Raw genomic sequence first — 22,935 nt, 5'->3', positions numbered from 1 at the left:
CTTCACAAATAGCTAAAGATCATTTCAGTGGTGGGGGCTTCAAAATGTTTTACATAATTTGTGGCTTGACATTTTCCAGGTGCTGAGAAGCCACAGCTGAAACTGTGGGTGCTGAGTTCCTCTGAGAAATGCCCTTAGATGCAAGTACTGTATAATTTATTTCACTAGTGCTGGAAATGTTAGAAATGGCACTGAGACACAAGAATGTTATTTACAATCAGAACTTTATGAAATGTTTTTATTTTCTCTATTCTATAGAACATGAAAAGCAGCGGTTATGCAAGAGCACAGATTATATGAATTTGCACTTCAAAGTGAAATGGTTTTATAATGAGTATGTGCGAGAACTCCCTGCCTTACAGGATGCAGTGCCCGAGTATTCTCTGTAAGTAGTGGGGAGAATTTCCCCTGAGTTTGTGCTCTGCTTGTTAAGCTTTACTTTCTTTAAATATTTATCCATTATAACACTAAAAGCAGAGTGCATTTAAGCTAAGCAGCACCCAAAATCCTTTCTTTATACTCTGCACATATTTTCCCCTTAATTCTTTATTCTCGAAAATAAGTTATACCACATATTTTTAAAATTGTTAACCATTTCAGATTAATATGTTTATTCAACAATTGCATTTAATAGAAGGGCTTCACAAATGACAAATTCTTAAGGTCAGAGGAGCCCAGGGGATGGCAGAAAATGTGGATATGGCAACAGTATTAGTTATTTGTCATTATAGTCATTTCATGCCAAAACCTGGAGTAAGATACAGCACTAATGGGCAATAAGAGCAATAAAAGTTTGTATTCCATATGACTAATTTTCTTCTGTTGCTTCTCTTTTCTTCTCTTGCTGCAGTGAATTCACGCTTTTAGTCCTATGCTCTGTCTTCATGCACATTCCTATGTCTTCTGATTTTTAGAATTCCAATAACTTGCCTCGGAAAGTTTGGGGGTCTGTCACTGGTTTCCGTAGACCATAAATCCAAAACTGCAAATAAAATACACCACGACTGAGGTTTTACCAAAGTAAAACTACCTCCAGCTCATTCTATGATTAGTAAGAATCCAAACGTATGTTAAAAAAGAGCAAACAAAAAAAAAACCCCAAAACCAATGGAATCATTCTTGATAAAGGACACTTTCTAATTATCAGAGGATAGACGCTCACATGCTCATGCACCTTGATCTGTGCATGATGTTCCCAATCCTACTTGGCTGGGGAGGGAACAGAGGGGAAAAAGTTCATCTTCTTCCAGCCCCACAGAGATTCCTTAGAAAAGATAATACAGCCTCATTATCTTTGCTGTTGAGAGCCCCCATTGCAAGGACCTTAGGGGCAGACACAGCTTGAGGGCTACCTTAGTAATATGATTCCAAATGCTTCCAGGATGATTCCAAATGCTCACCCGGGGCTAGAACTGTTTGTCTCCTGTACTTCCCCCATATGCTACATGGTGATCCACAGGGTTTCTAGGCAGAGCTCATGGCCAGTTCTGTGGCATTGACAAACTCCCAATAAATTAATAAGGAAGGCACTCCAGGAAAGAACCCTTACAGCTGTCTTTGCTCAGAATTCTTTCCTATACTTTCAACTGTGGGAATGGGTTATGAGATCCCATATGTTTGTCTACATATTCATAGAATCAGAAAATATTGGTTGGAAGAGACCTCAGGAGGTCATCTAGTCCAACCCCCTGTTCAAAGCAGGACCAGCCCCAACTAAATCATCCCAGCCAGGGTTTTGTCAAGCCAGGCCTTAAAAACCTCCAAGGATGGAGATTCCACCACCTTCCTAGGTAACCTATTCCAAGGCTTCACCACCCTCTTAGTGAAATAGTTTTTCCTCATATCCAACCTAAACATCCCCCACTGCAACTTGAAACCATTACTCCTTGTTCTGTCATCTGCCACCCATGGGAACAGCTGAGCTCCATCCTCTTTGGAATCCCTCTTCAGGTAGTTGAAGGCTGCTATCAAATCCCCCCTCATTCTTCTCTTCTGCAGACTAAATAAGCCCTGTTCCCTCAGCCTCTCCTCATAAGCCATGTGCCCCAGCCCCCTAATCATTTCCATTGCCCTCCGCTGAACTCTCTCCAATTTGTCCACATCCTTTTTGTGGGGGGGGGGGTCCCAAACTGGAAGCAATAGTCCAGATGTGGCCTCACCAGTGCTAAATAGAAGGAAATAATCATTTCCCTCGATCTGCTGGCAGTGCTCCTACTAATGCAGCCCATATGCTGGTTCTCTAGATATACACAAATTTGGTATTTATTTTAATATTAGTAAGGGGCAAGCCCTTCGCCACAAAATGCACATACAACTCCCATTTATAGCAATTAGTGTTTTAGCAGAATTCATGCTTATGATGTGAAAGCAGTTAAATAACAAATAGTAATGCTATTTAATAATTAAAACTGGCCAAAATAAAAGGATCATATTTGCAACTCTAATAGTGAGTGTGACATCTTTCAAAATTACATTTTTGCACCTGCCAAAACTGAGTTTATACATGCAAATCCAAAGCATACCATACGCAGAAATTATGGGGACATTTTAGAAGTCAGATCAAAATCTGAATGGTTGATATTATATATAATCACAATATTAAAATGCCTTAATATCATAAAAAAGCAATAACTCTGTGTATATTCCAGAATAAAATGAAAATTTTAAGGCAAACTTGAAACATCAATGGTTGTAATTTTTAGATGGTTTGAGCCTTTTGTCATTCAATGGTTGGACGAAAATGAAGATGTCTCAATGGAATTTCTTCATGGAGCACTGGAAAGAGACAAAAAAGATGGAGTAAGTCCTTATTATAAAAAAAATTATTATGGCAGGAAAGAGGTTTGGTATTACAACATGCCATACAGTATAGGTACTCCTTATGATATGTCCTTATTAGATATCACACGCTATGCAGAGTCATTACTGGCCAGTACTTACCTTTTGATGCTAACCTTATGGCCAGATTCCAACTCCTGAGTGATTTTTTACCTACCTAAGTTCCCCTTGCAATTGCAGAACTTATTAGTTGCTTGCCCTACGCTAGGGCTTAGTGTTGCTTCGCACTGCCCAGCAGCTGCTACGTTTAATCTGTGAGGTAGCAGGCTTTCAGAGGTTCCTTTCTATAGTTTCTATTGGTTTATACAGAACTTTCAGATGAGCACCCTTTTGGATGAACATTTTTATAGAAAAATATCTTTGTCATACGTTTATTGATGCAGTGCAATGATAAAAAATATTACTACAGCAATGCCATATTAATATAATAGTAGCATTCTCCAGTTAGGAGAAGGAGTATCTACAGTTATTAAATTCAAGTCTCATAAGCTGCAGATGGCACGTTTCCATAAGATCATGTTGCTGTCAGACCAAAAAACCAAGGATAAAATCCTGGCCCTGTTGAAGCCAATCGGTGTGTTAAATTAAATAATTTTTTTAAATTAATGGAGAAATTAATTACCTATCTCCTAAAACTGGAAGGGACCCCAAAGGCTTATCTAGTCCAGCCCCCTGCCTTCACTAGCAGGACCAAGTACTTATTTTGCCCCAGATCCCTAAGTGGCCCACTCAAGAATTGAACTCACAACCCTGGGTTTAACAGGCCAATGCTCAAACCACTGAGCTATCCCTTCAGTGGAGCCAGCATTCCATGCCATATATTTTGTGCATAGATTCAGGTACAACGCCAAAGAAGGCTAAATACTTATGTCCTAGTCCTGAAATGCAGCCCTGTAGCACAGTCTCCTTGGAGTGCTAATGAAGCCAGTGAGACTCCACACAGGTATAAGTGTCTATAGGAGTGTCCACACAGGTATAAGTGTCTACACTAGCAGATCCCAGTTCAGGACTTTTGCTGTAGTTTGTAAAGCTTCATCCTGTTCCCAGAACAAAAGAAAAGAACACACAAAATCACTGTCTGTGTTACACCCTGTAAAAGTGCAAGCAATTTTTTTTTATTTCCGTTTTCTGGCTCTAGGATGGATTTAAAGTGTTAGAAATTCAATGAATGCTGTTGTATTGTCAGAATGTGGGTTTGCAAATGTTAACTCATTTTAATTGGGGTTTTTGTTCCCTCTCCCTCTTTATTCTCCCCTAGTTCCAGCAAACATCAGATCATGCCCTTTTCTCTTGCTCTGTGGTAGATGTCTTCACACAACTCAATCAAAGCTTCGAGATTATCAAGAAACTGGAGTGCCCTAATCCTGAAGCACTGTCTCATTTAATGAGAAGATTTGCGAAGGTAGATTAAAATCAATGCCTCTTGACCAAGTTTCAGAGAAAGCGACATTCTGTTGTCATTGTGCTTAAAAATGTTCTAATGTTATTTAGAACCCATATTCCCTGTTGCAGACCAAGATCCTTAGAGAAATTGTTTTGTTTTTATTCTTGGGGAATGACCAGTTTATTTTCTTTTAATTCATCACCCAATTTGAAGAACTCTAATCTCTGGACTTCATGTTTTAGTAAAACTAGATACGAGCATACTTGACTTCTTTGGTGTTCCTGTTAATCATTGAATCACTACTAAGATTTCAGAGCAATTCATCAGTGAAACATAGTGATCTGTCAGGTGTGTGGGATTGCTGGAAGAAATCTGGAGCCTTCCTTCTGCATAGTTTAGGCACCAAAGCATTGTTGGCTGAAGCCCCTCCTCTTGTTTCTTCCTCTGCCACCTCATCAGCATGTTGGTCCTGCTGATGGATAGTTTGTCCTGTTGGACTGTTTTGGAAGCTTGGTGAATTTATGAGCTTTTCTTATAGACCCAGTGCGGCTAGTTCATCTCTCGTTCTTTGATGTCACTTAAAATAAACGATTTTCCATTTTCTGTGGATTGCTAAAGAATACATTGAAAAAAGTGCTGATCTCTCTGGGATCTTATGTGCTGCCTTCTCTTTCTCCATTTTAAGGTTTCCCCACTGATAAATACTTCCTGCTTAAGGTCTATCAGCCAGGATTTCTCAACTTACTTTATTGTGCAATATTTCTAGCTATACAGTATCCTTCCAACATTTTGAGCCAGATCCTTGGCCCCTGCTAAGACCTTTTTGAATCTTCAGAGCAGCTTAATAGGACCTAAACCAGTCCTAAAAGGGTTTCTAAAGATTCCCCAGAATAGGGATGTTCTAAGCTGGTGTAAAGCAGGCATAGCTGACTTTATACCACTTACTCCCCCCACCTCTGATATAAGAGGAATGGGGAATGCATGATAGGAATGTGTTGGGACAGGAGGACCAAAGCAAGAACCCCAGGTTTGGAGAGCGGAAAATTTTCTTTGAGCCATCTTACCGCACCCCAACGGCATCAATCATCAGCTCAGCACAGAAGAGAATATGACCTTCTACACTTGTTAAAGCAATACCATAGAATTGCCGGATCGCAAGGGTCGTCAGGGGCCAGAGGCAGTACTATGACAAAGACCCGCATTTCCAACTGATCCCCCCAGGATCTACAGGGCTTGGGAGCAGGTCCTGTGGCCTATTTGGCAGTGTGTGATGCGGGGACGAACTCAAGGAGGGAATTGTCATAGGTCTTTCCTCCCCAGGGCTCTCAGCTGTGGGCTTTACTTTGGAAGGGGACCAGAGAATTGGACCAGGATTCAGGAGACTTAGGTGCTATTCCCAGTTTCAAATCCAACTGCCACTGCATTGTTAGGTGACCTTGGACAAGTTATTTCGCTGCTTTGTGCTTCAGTTTCCCCATCTGTAAAATTGGGGTAATAATGGTTGTCTCCTTTGTGAAGCACTTTGAGATCTGTTGATGAAAAGCACTATACAAGAGCTAAATATTCTTATTTTGCTCATTATGGTTCTCAAAATACCATAAGTGATTAAACTGTGTCATGTGCTATTCACCTGCCATTTTTTTGTTTGTTTGTTAACCTAAGGTTATTTCTCGGTTCTATGGTCTGAGTCACAAGTTTTAGACCATAGACATGTTTATTTTTCTGAATGCCAAGGTTTAAACATATTTTTCTTTTGAAAATAGACTCCACTGCTGAGACCTTGCATGTCAAGTTCTAACCTTCTGAGGGTATTAACAGCTGAGTTTAGAGGGTTCTGCCTTAAAGACTTGCCAGTTACCTTAGTTAATTGAATAATATCACCTGAGCATTTACAGTATTTCTCTTAATTCCCAGAATAATAACTACAAGGAGGTAGAGGTAATAGTGCTAATACAGGGTGATCACTGTATATATGCCTGAAAAGCAGTATTTGTTGTAGAGCCTTAACTATAGTCATAATAAACCTACCTGGAAAATGTGGTGCTGCATGCAAGTGAAATATCACATTTCAGGTAAAGGCCAAAAGTAATTTTCTCTATCATATTTGAAGACAAGTTTGAACAGCTGGGGGTGGATCAGCCACCTGTTTTTTCTAGGGTTTAGTAATCTGTTTGATAAGCTTGCACATTTTGTTAGGCCAGCTTTCTACTTGGATTGCCACATTCTTTTGCAAGCTTTAGAATTCCATTACACTGCCAAGGGCTATGAAATAGTTTGTATTTACGCATAATTCTGTGCTTTCATCACAACTTTTCTCAGTCTGTAAACAAAGTATATATTCATGTGATTGTTGAGGATTAAGTTCACATTGCTGGGGTTTAAATATTCCTGCTTTGGTTCTTATTTGTCCACTATATTTTAATCTGTAGGTCGTTACCCTACAGCAGTGTTTCCCAAACTTGGGATGCTGCTTGTGTAGGGAAAGCCCCTGGCATGCCGGGCCGGTTTGTTTACCTGCTGCGTCCGCAGTTCCGGCTGATCATGGCTCCCACTGGCCGCAGTTCGCTGCTCCAGGCCAATGGGAGCTGCTGGAAGTGGTGGCCAATACGTCGCTCAGCCCATGCCGCTTCCAGCAGCTCCCATTGGCCTGGAGCAGCGAACTGTGGCCAGTGGGAGCTGCGATTGACTGAACCTTAGTATATGTCGCACAATGCACAAACTAGAGTCCCTCAATATTCTTACTTCTCAGTGTCAGTTTAACTAAATGCAAAGTGTTTCTGTTATAGAAAATTACATTCCATTAAAAAAGAAACATTATCCATTGTGAAGGGATTTAAAATGTGATGTGATGGGGCAAGGCCGGATGGCTACAGTAAAGTACTGAGGAACAGATATGTTAGCCTCAGGCTAAACAAATCCCTAGTACCATGGTAACCAAATGGCAGTTGCTCCAGGTTAATCAAGGCACCTGGGGCCAATTAAGATCTTTCTAGAAGGCAGTGGAGATAGCTACATTGATTAAAACACCTGCAGCCAATCAAGACAGGCTAATCAGGGCACCTGGGTTTAAAAAGGAGCTCACTCCAGTTGGGGGGAGGGGGAAGGAGGAGCCAGAGGAGAGGAAGCTTGTATGAGGAGCTGGGAGCAAGAGGCGCACGGAGCTGAGACTGAGAGGGTGTGCTGCTGGAGGATTAAGGAATTATCAGACAATCAAGCATTGTCAGACACCAGGAGGAAGGTCCTGTGGTGAGGATAAAGAAGGTGTTTGGAGGAGGCCATGGGGAAGTAGCCCAGGGGTTGTAGCTGTCATGCAGCTGTTAACAGGAGGCACTATAGATAGCTGCAATCCACAGGGCCCTGGGCTGGAACCCGGAGTAGAGGGTGGGCCCGGGTTCCCCCCAAACCTCGCAACTCCTGATCACACACAGGAGGAATTGACCCAGACTGGGGGTTCCACCAGAGGGGAAGATCACTGAGGTGAGCAAATCCGCCAATAAGCGCAGGACCCACCAAGGTAAAGGAGGAACTTTGTCACTGTGACCTTTCCAATTTTCTAAGCAAATGTAAACTAAATTTTTGTAAATTTAATCCAGGACAATTTTCTATCATTTACAAATATTATCTGCTTTGAAAACAAGCCTCCACTTTCACTTGAATACTATTTTGTATTTTTACTTACAACTCTTCAGACTGTTACATGATTATATATCCCAATTAAACATTTCCTTTTCCACCCTAGACTATCAACAAAGTGCTCCTTCAGTATGCTGCAATTATTTCAAATGACTTCAGTTCATACTGTGATAAAGACATTTTGGTAAGTAAAATTTGAAAAATACTAATATTATTTCTGATATTATTTCTGTTTTTAAAATGTGCACTTAGAGCTCTTATTATATTTACTGGAAATATGATAATTTTTATTGCAAGGAAATAATGGAAAAAGGGAGAGTTTTTTTCAAAGGATAACCTATTTTCCTTGATTGCGTACATTGTAATGTAACAACTGATGAGGGTGGGGGAAGGAAAGGATAAATGAATATTAGAATGAGAAATGCTATGCACAGAGAAGTGTGGAAGAAACTGTGATTTCCTATGTTTGAAGTGATTACGTTGATGGGGATTTGCACCCAAAAACCTTAGCTCTAAATTGAGGAGGTTTTTGTGTGTGACAGAATCCTATATTCTCTCCTAATATGACACATTCTCACCTCCACCCATCTACTCTTGTCCATACACTAATGAAAAAGAAAGGTAAACTATTGTGCTGCCTTGTTAGCTGCAGAGAATTCTTGAATAACAAGCCCGACGGACACAGCAGTAAATGAGACACAGACAGTGCAGTTAAATAAGAGTTGCAATATTATTAATGACTTAATATAACCTAGGAACACCCCCGAAGCCAACTGACCCAGTGTATGGTATCACTGCTGTGCCATCAAGACCAATACACCCAGGAAAGGCCTTGCTGGGCCTTGCCCAACGAGTACCAAACCGGGAGTTGGCACATGCCATAACTGTGATCTACCTTGTCCTCATCTGAATAACTGAGGTGCAACCCAAGAGGTACCTCATTCTGTCTGTATATTTAGGTTCAAACTCATATGCAGAACCTTGCCTTAACCTGTCACATCTTTATGCACAGGTATGGGATTATGTTAATTGTTCCTGGATCAACAGCAATGTTTGGGACAAATACATAGCTGTAAACAGACAGTGTTTCTCCAGTCTCAAAAGATTGGGCCTTGCTTGTCCTCTGGGAAGATAGAAAATCCCAGACTGAATGGCTAGTCTGCAGTCTTGGAGAATCCTTTATCAGCCCCTAAAAGGTGATCAGTTGAAATTCAAAGCCCACTTAGAATAGCACTAACAAATTAGGATGTGCAGGAACCACTGTGGGGAGGAGAGACAGCTCAGCAAAATGATGCTGAAAGCCAGGAAAGTCCTGCAGTAAATAACTCTCTCCCAGTCCCTTCCAGAGAGGGAGCAGAGCTATTAGCCACCAGCCACAGCATCCAAATTGTCCTATTTGGCACTGTAGGGGACTGGCAAAGGACAAATAGGGAGCACCCACATGAAACTCAGAACACAGGAAAATCTTCCCAGAATGCAGAAGGACTGTATCACCTGTTGCTGGTCCCAGCAAACAGTCCCTGAATGGGGTGGGCGTTCTGTGATGTTCTTTGCACATCAACTTCTGTTAGAGTCTAGACAACATAAGGGTGTTTAGCACCTTGGAGGAGAATCCCAGCTTCTGGCAGGACTGGGCCCAACATCCTAAACTAAGCTAAAGAGAGAATTTTGGGAGAATGAAAAGCTGTTATTCAAAAACTCAGAAGTTCAGAACTAAACTGGAGCACAAATTATTTTTTTCACACATAGAACTGGGGGAGGAAATATGTTGGTGAGATTGGAACTGGACTGAATAAATGGAGAAATGGAAATAATATGCCCTCCTTGTCACCGGAGCATAATATTATCATGATCCAAAGGTCACCAGCATATACAACAAAAGAAATCAGAAATATGTTCTAGCTAAATAGCTGTACGCAGTGTATGTTTCCCAGACCTGAAGAAGAGCTCTGTGTAAGCTTGAAAGCTTGTCTCTCTCACCAACAGAAGTTGGTCCAATAAAAGATATTACCTCACCCAGCTTGTCTCTCTAATAGCTAAAGAGCAACAGTCCTTGGTTCCTTCCTCTTCTAAACACCACAGACAACATTTGAATTATTAATTTCTCTACCAAACCAGAGATACCTATGGTGGAAAAATATTAAATATTCTCCGCTTACTGTGCAATTACATTTAATATAATGTCAATAAATAAAACTACGCATAATGAAAGAGTTTAGAAACCTTTAACTTTAGTCGGTGGTTTTATATAAATATTTCTACAAGGGAATGAATTTTATTCATATGGATGTGTCATATTTCAGACTCCCTTTCTACTTCAAATATCTTCATCCTTGGAGCCCCTATAGAAAACATTGAAGAAGACATACATAAGGCAATTTCCACACAATTTGCATCTGGCAATACTTAAATCTTGCTTACATCAGAAAGAAGACACTAAGCAGCAGGCCAGGCTTGGCAGTCATTACTGTAATAATTCCAAGAGACACTGCTAGTCAGTTCACAACATATCAGAATACCATGTTGTCATAAGTTTGCTCAGCAGGGCATTTTCATGATTCCGTCAAGGTTCTTCATCTTGTGAGCTATTGCCATAGGTAGTGGAAATAAGCAATCAGTGTAGATATAGATATATACATGCAAGTGTCGTGTGTCTTTATACAGATTATCCCTACCTCCCGTAGGAGCCACTGAGCTGAAAATGCCTTGGGGCAGAGTATCTCTGTGGGAGTGAATGCATCCCCTGTTTTCCCCCCATGCATCTGTCAGTCATCCAGCCCACCTGCTCCAGATGGTTGTTTATATATGAGTTTGGCCCAAAAAGTTGCAATAGACAATTGCACTTTACATGTGGTTTATAAGTGAATTAAGATTTGTAGTAGTGTACTTACAGTTTATTTCAAATTAATCCTAGCATTAAATCAAATTAACTGTTTTCTAGAATGAATTCACTCTGATACCTAATGTTAGGTCATCAACTCTCACTGTTCGTGTTGCCTCTTAGTCTGTCCAATGGGATTTTTTATAATCATTGAAGTGATTGATTTCTGAAGTCACCCTGGAACGCTAATCTTTGCTAAGGCTTTGGATAAGATAAATCTCATTATGGCTTTGTAACACAGAAAAGGCATAAAGGATTACAACAAATGACTTTATAGAAAGATAACTTATTTTTATTAAAAATCATCTATTTGAAATTCATATTTCTAGATTAATGAGATTTCATTTGATCTGGTGATCCCAAGTCTTTCATTTGATAGAAGAGGTTTAAATAAATACTGCTTTATGATTGTAGTTAAATGCAAAGTTATTAAATTTATTTTAGGACCATTTTATTAATTCCATTCAATAAAATTGACATGCACACTTTTCAAATAAAAAACAAACATAGCAGTACATTTTCTATGGTGTATATTTCTTTATTGAATGTATCATTATATTTCCCCATGGCCTGTCATTGTTTATGAACATATTTCAGTTTATGCATTGTGCTTGGTATTCAGTTTTGTGTATTCTATTTGGCTGTCTGACTCCTCTAAGTTTCCATAAATAGAACTCTTAAGGTTCAACATATGCAATAAGCTGGGAACATTTTTGAGCCTCAGATGTACTCTTATTGAAGTCAATGGAAATTTTGCCAGTGAATTAACAGGTGCAGGATCAGGCCCTTATTGAGCAACTATGATCTCAGAGGAAACTGAGGAAAGATTAATACAACTAAGCAGTAGGAAACAAGTATGCTTTTTTTTCATGAGGGTAATGTCAGAAATGACATACAAGGATGACCAGTGGTTTTCAAATATGCTCTTAAAAGAGAGAGACTCAGATGTCACCGACCTCCAGGCTCAATCCCAGCCCACACCTTCCCTGCAGCAATTTTAGACCTTGGTTGCTATGTATTTGTAGTACTCAAAAATAGTAGGTGCTTTACGTGCATACAATAAGATAGGTCCCTCCCCAAAGTGAACAAACGAATGACATGATCCTGCAAACACTTACAGCTAGCCATAGTGTTTATTTTTATGAATAGTCCTCATTGAAGTCCTCTGGTATGGGAGTTCTCACAGTAGTAAGCACTATGCCTGGTATTAATGGGCCCTAAGTACACAATATGCTGAAAAAGAAATGGGAGAAAGGCAGTAAGACAAACTGTTATTTCTCTAATTTTTTTGAACCCAGACCCATTGACTCTATAATATTCTCATCCAGCATCAAACGTTCTTTTCATTATTTAAAATTTGGTATGTATACGCACACACAACTTTTGTACAGTGATATATAGAAAATGCAGATGTGTGTATAGATAGATAATTCATATGTATTATTAGGTATGTTTAGTTATTATTTATTTGTGTATTTATGGCTCTCTGTCTATACTTATTATTCACTATCCTCCTTGCTCATAACCCTTTTCTGCTTACCCACTGCTTTTAATCCTCTCATACTGTTAAATTCTGGTTGTAATAGAATAGATCAGATGACATCTCTTTGGCTCATTTTGTATTTAGGTGCTATCCTCCATCTCCCCTGAATTTCAATGTAATCTGCAGATTTGATCATGGTTAAATATTTACCACAGGGCACCCAACAATGAAAGGTTCATTAACAAATTTTAGTTCTCGTTCAGCAATATGAGCAGTGGAGCTCTTTTGAAGACTGATGCACAAGTAACTGGAATTCCTTGGATGGCAGATTTAGTTACCCACTGTTTTAATTGTGCATGCTTCCCCATTACAACAGATGTAGCTCCCTGGACAGAAGTGCTCCACAGATGTGAGCTGAAGAACCACTGAACTAGGATATATATAAGCAGAATTGTTTCTAATGTTAATGTTTCTCATGTTTTCCAGGAAATGTCAACAGCCTTTTAAACACTGTTGCTTTGCTTATGCTTTTACGGAAATATCAACCACAGCGGCATCCTAACCTTACGATACAACAAACTCTAATATTCTGTGTTTGCGCACTGTCTAGAACAAAGGGGCTACGTTCTTGGCTGGCACTGCTATAATAAATGCAATTCATGATAGAAACTGGCTATTTTCAAGAGTTTGCAGTTTATTTCCTTGGGGAACTAATTGGGGTCAGGGTCTTTTGTCTGGAATGTAATCCAAGATTGCTGGTGCTGAGTGCCCTCTTTCACATTCTTTCTGACCCAGTCCTTAAGATTCCAGCACCAATATCCGATAGAAAAAGGAGCAGGACTCAAAGGGGATAGGGTGGCTGCCTCTTGTGGTCAAGGATGGGGAGGATGGTTCAATAGTTACATGAGGTCAAGTCACTTGTTGGGGGAGGAAGAGAGATGAGAATCTCAGGACAGTGTGCTAAAATTTAGTGTACTCTATTGAGTCTGAGTGATGAAAGGGTTAAGAATACTAGATAAGGATCTTCTGTTTTGTTTTCTCCAGTTTCCTTTTTCTTTCTGACCCTGAGTTCCCTTAGATTTTATAGAGTAGGATGCTGAATTATTTAAATGCTCTTCTGAACACTAAAGTCTACTCAAACCATGTTTCAGCCAACAGTGAGCTGCATCACCAACTAAAAGGGTTTTAAATGTATGTGGGTTGCTGTTATCACTTCAGCACCCATCGTCTTGTGAGGTTTAAGTATAGATGCATTATAGAAATTCATTTCTTGAAGGTTTGAATGTAATGTGCAGATGCACTGGAACAGTAATCCTGCCAAAACAGAAATCTATTATCAAGATTTTTTTTACATTACAAAGTAGTGAATAAAGCCATACAAATTTACAAAGCCCCCGTAGTAGAACCTTTTTTGCGTAATTCCAAAATAATCCGCTTAATTTAATCTCTGTATCTGGCAATTGCTATCTTTTGCAGTGTGATTCCCTCGGTCTTTGGCATGCAGTTTGAAAAAGACTGTGGCTTAAGTGAAAAGTTTAAACAATAGTATTTTAAAAATAAAATATGAAGGCATGTTTATGTGACTAATCTTGCTTAGATTATTAAAGTACTTTTAAAGTAATGCAGAATGGTTCACCTATGGAATGATTTAGAGTTTGTTTTAGAATTGCCTGATTTATTCATATGCTGGGATCTCAAATGTTACCTTCATTGTAGTATATAAATGTATTCGTTTTATGATGGAATAGGAAGATTGATTTCCAGCAAAAAAGAATCAGATATTACAATCTTGAAACACTTTATTTATACTTCTTCCTTTTGGCCATTCTCAACTGCTATGTTTTAGTGTGTTTGTATCTGTTTGTTCATATAACAACACATGCTGTACTTTATTTACAGCCCTGTATCTTGATGAACAATATCCAGCAGTTGCGAGTCCAGCTTGAGAAAATGTTTGAGTCTATGGGAGGAAAAGAGGTAGGTGGTTTTAATTCCCTGCATTCACTGCACAGCTACTTAGAGATCATTAGCGGTATGTTCACAACCTATCCACAGCCTTTGCTTCTGCTTGCCAAGAAAATCAAAATGTAAAAATAAGACATATTTTTTCAAACTTTGTAATATAATATTTTATTTAAAAGCAATGCCATGTGAGAACTACATAATGCACTGGAAATGTCTGGGGAAACAAGTAATGCATTTTCATAGAAACATGCTAATGATCTGTAAAGTTCCACCAATATTGGATGTTTTATGTTGCATTCTATAGTGCCAGCTTGATTTGAATGTTCGTACTGGAATATATTTTGTTTTGGTTTTTTATGTACCAGTTTGTTTTGTTTGCATCTTCAAAATTCTGTAGAAAAAGTGCCTTGTGCTTTGTCTGTAATGTGTCATGTCTTTGTCCAATACCTTTGACTTGCAATCCACTGAGCAGAAGAAAGAAGGAGAACGATTCTCTTATGAGGTTTGTGATAGTAAGCATCTTTTATTATACCTGACTATATTTCCTAAGACTAAGAACAGTTTCCTACTAATTTTCCTGTTTGCATTTAATAATTCCCTATAATGCTAACTACTATGTTTTGGCACTCAGTTTACACTCTGCATTAAATCTTTCAATATGCAAATAGTGTAAAGTATTCCATAAACCACAAGAAGGTTGTAAAATATATTCTTTTAAATGCACTTTTAATACCTAAAGTCCCAGTCTTGCAAATCTCATTCAAATGAGTAATTCTAATCCACTCAAGCAGCATTCCAGCAATCATTCCTACTCAGCAAAGCATGTGCTTAATTTTTAAGCATGTCTTTAAGTCCCATTAACTTTAATGGGACATAACCACATGCAAAAGAGGTGCTTTGATGAAACAAGTTATCAAGTAGTTCCTTTGATGTAATTGATTACTCACATGAGTAAGGTTTACAGATATTCTATCCAGAACAGACCTTACATCTGGAAAGTGTTGATGTTGCTAATTACATGGATATTAATGTATTCTTTTTCAAACTGTTACATCCAGTGTGAATCACTGTACACTGATACAAGAAACATTTTAAAGCCTGATTTTTATAAGATTGACTTCCTCTTTCATGTTGGTCTATGCCCACCACCCACCCCAGACAAATGTGATCCTTGAAATGCTCTGCACTTCTAATTTTATTGTGATGTATGTTTGTTAAGCTAAAACAAAGGTCTGAAGACATAAATCTAATTCTTCTTAAAGGACACTAAAGAAATGATTTGCAGTATAACTAACGAGTGCTTCCGATAGACTCTTGTGCAATATGCAGGCATTTTAAAAAGCTTCATATCCGAAAATCATGCTTTGCTGAAGTTCATATTAGGCTCAGTTTTATGTCAAGTAACTTAATATGTTACTGACACAATATGATGTGACATATCCCAAGCTACAGGTCAAATAAAGTTTCAAATAATGATTTCCTCTGTGAAAATGGAGTTGCTTTGTAAAACTTGTTTTCTTCCTTGAATAAAGAAGACCTTAAGATTTGAGTGAGGTACTCAAAATCCAATTGCCTTACAATGATCATGTTATTGGTAATTACATGTATATGATTAGAATGAAATACAGCTGTTTTATCAATTCTCAGCTGTATATTAATGCTTCATCTCTTTAGGGACTGTATTAATCATAATATTTTAAGGAGCCAATCTTGCCAGTTTCAGAGCACCTCCCATGATACTGAAGTCAGTGAGAATTAAGAAAACTCATCATCTTTTAGAATTAGGCCCAAAATACATTACTTGCCATTCATTCAGTTAGCACTTTCAAGGGTCCCACAGCTAAAACATTTCTGCAAATTTTTGCACCTGATAAAATCAGAGTCAATGCACAATAGTGATGATAGGCTGATGTTCTGGCTAAAACTGGAGAGAGGCACATCAAAAGTTTATAGAAATATTGTGGATTTACTGTTGGTATCTTTTTGTTAAATGGGCACTAAAATGTAATCAGCTCAGCTGTGTAAAAGTGGAACTCTTCCTATTTCCCATGAACAAATAGGGATGGTGAATGTTTTGTTCCCACTCAAGTATATCTCTAATATTCCTCCTAAAGCAGCAACCTTTTATAACTGTTACTGAACCATATTTTAGAGATTTTTCTCTCTGTTTAAGGAGTGGGAAATGAAGAGCTGCAATATTTTTGTCAATGCTTCATTATAAAAGGTGCTAAAAGTGTATCAGCCAGATTCTTACTGAAAACAAAAATCTACTGTGTTATATCTGAATTAATTTTCTTTAATTTATATATTGTTACTTCATTTTGCAGCCATACGTTAACTGTGCCACTCCATGTTGACATTAAAAATCAGATGCACAGGATCCACTATTCACTCATAAGTTCATTATTAAGTATCATCTGCATGATGATGCTCCCCGTAATGTGATAGGTGCTTTCCAAATGGGACATTAGACACAATCTCTGCCCCAAAGAAAAATCTAAGTGAACAAGCATCTTATAAAGGAGATAGCATACAATCAGTTTATTTAAAAATAAATAAATAAATAATCTATTCCCGCTAGCCCTTTACCTAATCATTATGCCAGGAGATGAATAGAACAAGATATGAAAAGAGAGTGGATGGCAATCATCTTTTTTGAGATAGTATGTGAATTCCAGAGGGAAGAGGGTAGGAAGGGGTGTCGGGTTTGAATGAAAGGGGTAAAAGGGCTGGAGGCGGTAACAAGGAAAGTTGCAAGAAATGAAAAGGCTGGTCAAAAAAAGGAAGGGCAGAAGTCACCAGAGGGAAGGGGAAGGAGGCCAAGAAAAAGTGGAATGGATTTGTGTTGTTATGAGGGGACCAAGAATTTGGAAGGGGAAGGAGGAGCTGTTGATGGCAGAAGGGTAGAGAAGTATAAGTAGGGGGAGATGGCTACATCTTTTCTCTTGATAATTCATGTTTGTAGACAGCAATTGCTGAAATGTTTCTAACTGGATTTTTTTTAAACCTCATTTCTCTATGACTTAACAGTTATCCTGTTTTCCCTCCGAAATTGGCTCATGTCTGAAATAGGGGAGAAAACGCCCTAAAAATTAAATTCTCTTTTTGTCATAAAGTTTCATGTGATTTTAAAAAAGAACAACTTTATTCCAGATTTACAGTGTTGTAACTACAATCACAATCTAGATCCCATTCTGATTTGACCCACAGACCTTAATCCGAAAGACTCCAAAATTCTATTACCAGTCTCCTGAGTCATCCTATACTACTCATCCTGAGAACAAATACACTCACAAAGTACACCCGCCCACGTAATGATGTTTATTTCCTATTACACCACTTTAAATAGGATTCATCCATTTTACTCATGTGTTTGAATTGCACCAGTAATATTTCTCTATAGAACTCATCTCTGTTTCTAATAGTGTTACTAGTCTCAAACACCATAAAACACTGAAAATAGTCTGTGCAAGTTATGAACCCCCATCTCTATTACTTGAATATTAAGTTATATAGTAAATGAGAAATGAGAGTTGACACACTGAGAAATTAATTGCTGTATTAATGCTCTCATAGCTTAGATAAGTAATTGAATAGAGTAGAAAAGTCAAGTTTAAGTTAGAGTGCTACTTCTAAATCTTGTTTCCTTGAAACTCAGCAAGGATCTGCAAGCCCTGATCTGGGATAAAACAAGTTATCATTAATGTTATATCACAAAGGAAAGTACAGACTATTAGAAAGTGGCAGAACACATATCAGACAGGAACATAACACGTTCAGTGGTAAACCATTAATCATTAGTCTTAGAACCAGTTCAGAAACACTGCTCTGTAATCCAGAACTCAAAGGGTTACATTCACCCCTTTGCCACCTGAAACCCCATGTACCACTAAGTCCCACTTAACATCCATTTTGAAGATGTAAGTGGGACCTGAACCTGCAAAGAAAACTGTACAGATAGACACCTGCCCACATGGTTGGCTCTCCTTGCACAAGCTGGGGCCTAAGAACATGCATCAGCTTTGGACTGGCCCTCTGCACAGAGGTGAATTTCACCCAAAGAGAGAGAAGAAATTGATAAGGATAGAAAAATGATACTGTACTGCTCTCTGTTTATGTTGTGTTACTCATTTGGATGAAGCATGAAGGGCACTAGTTTGACTATTGTTGGGTGATACTGGCATGGAGCATGTGTTCGTTCCTCAGTATAAAGATGGAAAGACCTGTTAAACAGATTAGTGGGTGGTAAAAGCTGTAATCTCTGAAAGAAACAAATTTAGATTTGCTGTATCCGAAACTGCTTCTGTCAATGATATTAACCAAAAAACCCAGGACTTTTCATGTTACTAGTAGGATTTTCTGCAGTTGGAGCCGCATTAAAGAAAAACACAAAAAGGAAGTAAGGTATGAATGTAATAAACAAAAAAAAATGCCTAATGAGACTATAGCATTGAAAGTTCTGTGGACACAAAGGCTTTTCCCACATTGGCAAGTGCAAAATAGAGTGATGCATTCAGTAATGCTCCAATTAACCTACTAAGTGCAGAAACTAGAATACATTTGCAGGAATTTTTATTACTGTAGATTCTTAAATAGATTCCACAGCTGAATAGAAGCAAATTAAAAATTTCGATAACCTAGAGAGCTAAAGTTTTTTAACACATTGAAAATTCTATTTTGGAAGTTTGTGGAAGAGATGACTATTTATATAAACCTCTTATACTCAGTAAATTAGTGTAATTAGTTTATTGTGTGTGAAATCCAGCCCATGCCAAGGCCCACGAGGCTCAGCACCAAGTGGATAGCCTATAAGTAAGTGGCACATATGCTGGCCCTCTGCACAGGGGCAAATTTCAACCTGTATACACTATAATTGGAGGTGTGATTGCTAGCTTGACTCTAACTAGCATACCTAAAAATTGGAGTGATGATGTGGCACAGACCCTGTTGTGGGTGATGGATGTGAGTGTGTACTCTGGGTTCCAGATGGGCTTGTACAGCTCATGTGGAAGCCTGCCCTGCTGCATCTTTACTGCTATTTTCAGCCATGCTAGCTAAAGCTTGCACAAGGATGCCTATACTAGCTGCAGTCACACTGCCAATTGCAGGATAGACATATCCACAGGAGATTTCAGCTGCACAAATTGAGTTGTGTTACTCACACTTTATTTGGAGCTTTTAAAATGGTATCCCTAGAGGAGATAGGATACACTGAAATAAATCCAGAATTGTACATTGAAATGGGATATGGTTTTATGGTGCCAACATTCAGACATCCCAAATTCAATTTACTAAACTCGATCCTGGAGCCTTAAAATGACCACTGCCTTGTGGGGTGAATTCCATTAAAGTTCACTGACTTCTTTTTTTGTTCTTGTTTTTTTAAATCTTCCTTCCAGGACAAGTGGAAATTAAAGGCTCAAGAACTAAACATTTTTGTTTATACTTATACTTAATATGAAATACTTTTCCCTGCCTGTGACAAATTACTCATGTTCCACATGCACGGCACCCACTAAAGTAAATAAGAGTTATGCTTACAAGAGAGGGCATGCAGGATTGGGCCCATATTGTAATCAAAGTAGAACACTAAGCTTTTTGAAGTTGTTGTTTCATGCAAGACTTTTAATACATTGACTCATTATTTTGTGTCTGTATGAGCTTAGACTACCTCCTTCACTAGTTACCAGAGAGAGAAAATAGCTTCATCAAGGTAACTCTCAGAACCCAATAGTGTGCCTAATTCCTGCTCTAAATACTCGTGCGCCCAAAGTAAGGGGAACAAGTATGTTTGGTAGGTGATCAAAATAGCTTTTTCTTCCATCATTGCTTTTAAATCAAGTAATCTTTTAGAAGAGGAAAATATTGTATCTGAGAGAACTGATTCAAATAATGGTGCCTAGCTCAGGGGCCTAACACTTTATTTTATAAGTGAGCTGTATGTGCGTTAGAAAAGCAAGGTGTGTGTGTTGTTCACTATGAACACAGTAAATGGCAAAACAGCTTCAGCGTAGCTCAGCTGTACTCAGGGCCAGCTCCAGGGGTTTTGCTGCCCCAAGCAGCCAATAAATAAATAATAATAATAATAATAAAAAGCTGCGATTGCGATCTGCATAGGGGTACCTCTAGCCACCAGCAAAGCAAGCACCTGCTTGGGGCAGCCCATTTGCAGGGGCGGCAGGGATCTAGCATGGGAGCTGTAGTTCCTTGGTTAGCTCCCTGCCTATAGAGCCAGCCCTGGAGCAGGGAAAGAACTACATTTCCCAGCATTCCCTTGGCTACTACCAACTGGAAAGAAAGGAGGGGGATGTCATGCGGCAGCATGCTGTGAGGGCTGTGAATGATAGGGATACCATATTTTAACATTCAAAAAACAGGACACTGCACGGGGATGGAAGCCCCATCCTGCCATCATCCACTCCCTCCGACTGCCCCCCACAGAAACCCCAACCCATCCAACCCCCCCCCCACTCCCTGTCCCCTGATTGCCCCCTCCCGGGACCCCTGCCCCTAACTGCCCCTTGGGACCCCAGCCCCTATCTAAGCCTCCCTTCTCCTTGTCCCCAGCTGCCCCCTCCTGAGACCTCCCTCAACTTCCACCCTAGAACCCCACCCCCACCTGTCCCCTGACAATCCCCTGGGACTCCCATACCTATCCAACTGCTGCCCAACCCCTGACTGCTCCCGAACCCCTGACCCATCTAACCCCCCCTTCTCCCTGCCCCTGACTGCCCCCAGAACCTCGGCCCCATCCAACCCCCCCACTCCCTGTCCCTTGACTGCCCCCGTCGGAACCCCCTACCCCTTCTCCAACCCCCCAGCCCCCTTACCATGCCACTCATACCAACGTGTCTGGCTCCACGCAGCACCAGACACGCTGCTGCATACATGCTGCCGTGCTCCCCCGTGGAGCCCACACCCCCCCACCCCCGGCCAGCACCTGCCTTCCAGATTTGAACACCTCAAAATTCAGGAGTGCTCAAGCTCAGTTTGGGCAGCTGTTACTTCATTTCTCTCAAATCAAATATACTGATCCACTGTAACTTGCTGTAGAAAAAGTAGGATAAAATTGAGCAAGAAATGCTTCCCAGTGGTTTTTAGGACTGGAATTGCTATTTTCAACAGCGATTGCCTTTTGTTTGTTTGTTTGTTTGTTTGTTTGTTTGTTTGTTTGTTTGTTTAAAAGGGAGACAGTGATATTGCATTGGCAAATTCCCCATAGAAAGAAAGAGTCGAACAAAAGAATAATAAAGGCACCTCAACTTTTCCTCATTTATGGAGGACAGTCTTATAATATGCATCCAGATATCCTCCAATCACACAAGCTGAAAATTGTTCCACTTTACTGCAGCTCTCTAACTATATGGGAACCAATCCTCTTTGTGTTTTGTGCACATCCAAAATTCCTGCTGAATGACCCGCCCTGGGAGCGAGTTACCAGTGACCAGGGCTGCGGCGGAAGGAGGGTGCAGGTGTGGCGGGGAGAGTCCAGGGCTGGGGCAGCAGGAGCTGTGGGGGGGGGGCACTGGTGGGGGGGCACTGGTGGGGGGGAAAGGGGGAAGCCCAGCGCTGGGGCGGTAGGATGTGGGGGTTGGGGAGAGCCCAGGGCTGGTGCAGCAGGGGGGGTGCAGAGGGGGGGAGCCCAGGGCTGGGATGGGAGGCAGCCAAAAATTTTTTTGCTTGGAACAGCAAAAAACCTAGAGCCGGCCCTGGATCTGCGGCAATTCAGCACAAGGTCCTTCGCTCCGAGCAGGAGTGAAGGACCCTCCGCCAAATTGCTGCCGAATCCCTAAAAGTGCCGCCCCACTCCCGAGTTGCCGCCCCAAGCACCTGCTTGATAAGCTGGAGCCTGGAGCCGGCCCTGGCTGTACTCAGTGTTATCAAATATAGCTTGGAAAAAACCTGCCCATTTGTGAAGAACTTTGTTATCTTACTGCCCCTGTGATGGTGCTCAGATATGTCTTTCTGTACTGAATGAGACAGTCTGGATTTGGGAATGGAGGACGCAGAGGATTTATGTTTGCATTTACTACCCAAATGTTCAGTTTATGCAGAACAAGAAATAGTCAGGCTAGTATTAAATAGCTAATTGAGCCCCCTGGATATACAAAATGTGGGTTCAGTAGTGGCCTCATGGAACTGCTCTTAGTTTAGTTCATATGTAAACTGCAATTATATGAAAAAGGGAACCAAATTATTAGGATGTGTTTACTATCCATGGATAACTTCATAAACATGTTTCTGTACCAGTCATAGTAGAAGTTGTGGTATAGACAGATGCTTGCATTTTTACCACAATGCCACCTAACCCATGTAGCATGGTGATGATAGTGGCAATGCCCTGGCTATGCTATGCCTTTCACTGCTGCTACCACCAATGTGGCTCCATCAGTGCAGAAAAGCATGTACAGATTTTCCCAGGCAAGGTTCTCAGTCCAGTAACAATCCAAATAAATAAGCAGGTGAGAAGAGGAGAAATGGCTGAAGAAGTGCTCCATGTTCACAGGCTGGCCTCTGCCCACAAAAGGAAGCACCTAAGAATCCATGGATTCCTCCCCACGAAGGTGCAAGCAGCATAGGCCATTCTGGCCTCATTCATATATGCTGGAAACCACACTGGTTCCACTGCCAAGGGACCATCTGCTCAGACCGCAGGAAGAGAGCAGTTAGAATAAGTCTTCTGAGTCACTGAGTGCTGTTATGGGCTGTGGAATGGAATATGTAGATGTGCATTTTTGGCTCACTGGTTTG

The 22,935-nt window shown here is 40.1% G+C and overlaps 2 protein-coding genes across 2 annotated transcripts in view; one reads left to right on the top strand and one right to left on the bottom strand.

Moving 5' to 3' along the window:
- The window catches only part of RSL24D1 (ribosomal L24 domain containing 1), a 922,223-nt gene that overhangs the window by 527,865 nt on the left and 371,423 nt on the right, over nucleotides 1–22,935 (bottom strand). The gene's annotated exons all lie outside the window — the stretch shown is intronic.
- The window catches only part of UNC13C (unc-13 homolog C), a 375,739-nt gene that overhangs the window by 276,881 nt on the left and 75,923 nt on the right, over nucleotides 1–22,935 (top strand). Inside the window, exons 19-23 of the mRNA XM_050968692.1 lie at nucleotides 259–385; nucleotides 2,703–2,799; nucleotides 4,097–4,240; nucleotides 7,962–8,039; nucleotides 14,119–14,196. Of these exons, the coding sequence (XP_050824649.1) occupies nucleotides 259–385; nucleotides 2,703–2,799; nucleotides 4,097–4,240; nucleotides 7,962–8,039; nucleotides 14,119–14,196 (524 nt within the window). The remainder of the gene's footprint in view (nucleotides 1–258; nucleotides 386–2,702; nucleotides 2,800–4,096; nucleotides 4,241–7,961; nucleotides 8,040–14,118; nucleotides 14,197–22,935) is intronic.

This window comes from Gopherus flavomarginatus, chromosome 9, assembly GCF_025201925.1.
Source record: "Gopherus flavomarginatus isolate rGopFla2 chromosome 9, rGopFla2.mat.asm, whole genome shotgun sequence".
NCBI lineage: Eukaryota > Metazoa > Chordata > Testudines > Testudinidae > Gopherus > Gopherus flavomarginatus.
This window is presented reverse-complemented; position numbering and strand designations above follow the sequence as displayed.